The following is a 1,975-nucleotide window of genomic DNA, read 5'->3' as shown; positions in this document are numbered from 1 at the left end:
TCCACCCGGCGGGGAATCTAAATGCCTACGATTGGTCCAGAAAGCGACCGAGCGCAGCCGAACTTGACGCACCGCCAGCCTTCTTCCCTCCCTACCGCCCAAAAAATCCTGCAGCCCCTCAGCCAATTACCGCTGGGCCCGCCGACCTTCATCTGCATGACCACGCCCCCAAATGAGGCTTTATCCAGCAGAACCGCTCGCGAGGGCGGTCATTAGCGTGCTGGGGGCGGAGAGGGGCGGGGAAGCCGGCAGGGGCGGGCTCAGAGAGGTTGGTTGGCGCGTCGCCGCAGTGGAAAGGTCCGGGAAAGTTTCTTTGGAGGTGAAAACAGCCTGGGAACTCGGGGCCCCACAAGGGGAACAGGGGCGCGGGGGTCTCAAGAGCCAGAGCAGGGTCCTGTAGGGCTAGAGAAAGGAAGTCTGTCCCGGCATCTCGTGAGGCGACTGCTCAACAAAGGATTCTTGGGGCGCCCGCCTTCGAGGGCTTCCCCGCCCGGGATCCGGCTGCCTACGATCCCTAGGCCTGGTGTTCGGGACACCCGGTCGGGGTGGGGACGGCACTCCCTATCGGGGGTTCGGGGCGCCCTCATCTTAGTCTGCTTCTGTGTTTCAGGTCCGGCCCGGTGCGGCCATGTCCCACGGTCCCAAGCAGCCTGGAGCGGCCTCCGTGTGAGTGCACCGCCCCCTACCCCATCCCGCACCCCAGGATCTTGGCCCCAGCAATCTGGGTCAAGGGAATCCTACGATGTATATCTCGGATCTCCAGTCCACACAGGCCCCGCAACCTAGATAAGGGGCCCCAGGGTACCTCCCTGGGACCCACCTACCAGGATCTAGGCTCCCCAGCCTGGACCAGGGGTCCTCGTGGCCCTCCCCTGGACCCTAGTACGCGTGTCAGGGTCTTGATCTCCCCAGCAGGGGGTCCTCGCTGCTGTTTCTGGGTCACTGTTTCAGCCCCACAGTCTTTGCCCCAGTCTGGGTCAGAGGGTCTCCACAGTCTTCTCCAGGACCTCAGCCTGCACCCTAAAATCTTGACCTTTCTAATCTGGATCGGAGTCCCCGCTAGTACTTCTTCCCCAAGACCATCTAGTGCTCCCCAGTTTGGGGCTCCAGCCCCCCCTAGGGCCTCTGTCAACCCTAATTTTATTTTGATTTCTGCATCCCGAGCCCTCAGACCTCCCTATCCCTGGACTTGTTCTCCCCGCTGTCAGCTCGGTGATCCGTGGTCTCTAAACACTAAGGTTGGGCTTAGGGACAGGAAAGGTACCAGGGATTGGAGTGACCCTGGTGTACCATGGCCCCAGGCCTACAGGCGGCAAGACTCCGGGCCCACAGGGGGGTTTCGTGGTGGTCAAGCAGGAGCGCAGTGAGGCCCCTCGTACCAGCGACAAGGGCACCCACGAGGAGGAGGTGAGTTTCCGACCCTGCCTCGAAGGCCTACCGGACTATATTTGAATTTCTTGTGGCCCCATCACTGCCACTAATCAGTGGGTCCAACCAGAGATTCCATTCTCTTTGGGAGATGCCACGCCCTTATTAGGCTCCATCTAGTCCCAAGTGCTGACCACGCCCACCTATCAGTGGTGACTCCTCCACTGTGCAGCGCTCACCTGCTTGCGCAGCACCCCTCTTCCCCAAAGAAGCCACACAGCACGCCAGAGGCCACGCCCACACTCCCTACCTGCTCATCCTTGGGCTCAACCCAGTTCTCGTGTCTGACCCCTCAGCTACTCACAGACTCCTCTAATTTCCCAGCGTCTGACCCCCGGACCATACTGCAGTCCTTTCTCCCAGCTAGGGCCCGCCCACCCTCTAGCCCCACCCATGCACCCGAGGCCCCCCCAGCCCATCAGGCCCCGCCCAATGAGGCTGCCTGATTCTACAGCCGGTGAAGAAGCGAGGCTGGCCAAAGGGCAAGAAGCGGAAGAAGATCCTGCCGAATGGGCCCAAGGCACCGGTCACAGGCTATGTGCGCTTC

The 1,975-nt window shown here is 61.6% G+C and overlaps 1 protein-coding gene across 1 annotated transcript in view; it reads left to right on the top strand.

Annotated features, from left to right (window-relative positions):
- Nucleotides 1-244: 244 nt before the first annotated feature.
- Hmg20b (high mobility group 20B) overlaps nt 245-1,975 on the top strand; it is a 5,489-nt gene continuing 3,758 nt past the window's right edge. Inside the window, exons 1-4 of the mRNA XM_023716899.1 lie at nt 245-319; nt 611-666; nt 1,302-1,407; nt 1,883-1,975. Coding sequence (XP_023572667.1) covers nt 629-666; nt 1,302-1,407; nt 1,883-1,975 — 237 coding nt within the window. The 5' untranslated portion in view covers nt 245-319; nt 611-628. The remainder of the gene's footprint in view (nt 320-610; nt 667-1,301; nt 1,408-1,882) is intronic.

Source organism: Octodon degus, unplaced genomic scaffold (assembly GCF_000260255.1).
Source record: "Octodon degus isolate 3935 unplaced genomic scaffold, OctDeg1.0 scaffold00050, whole genome shotgun sequence".
Classification (NCBI taxonomy): domain Eukaryota; kingdom Metazoa; phylum Chordata; class Mammalia; order Rodentia; family Octodontidae; genus Octodon; species Octodon degus.
This window is presented reverse-complemented; position numbering and strand designations above follow the sequence as displayed.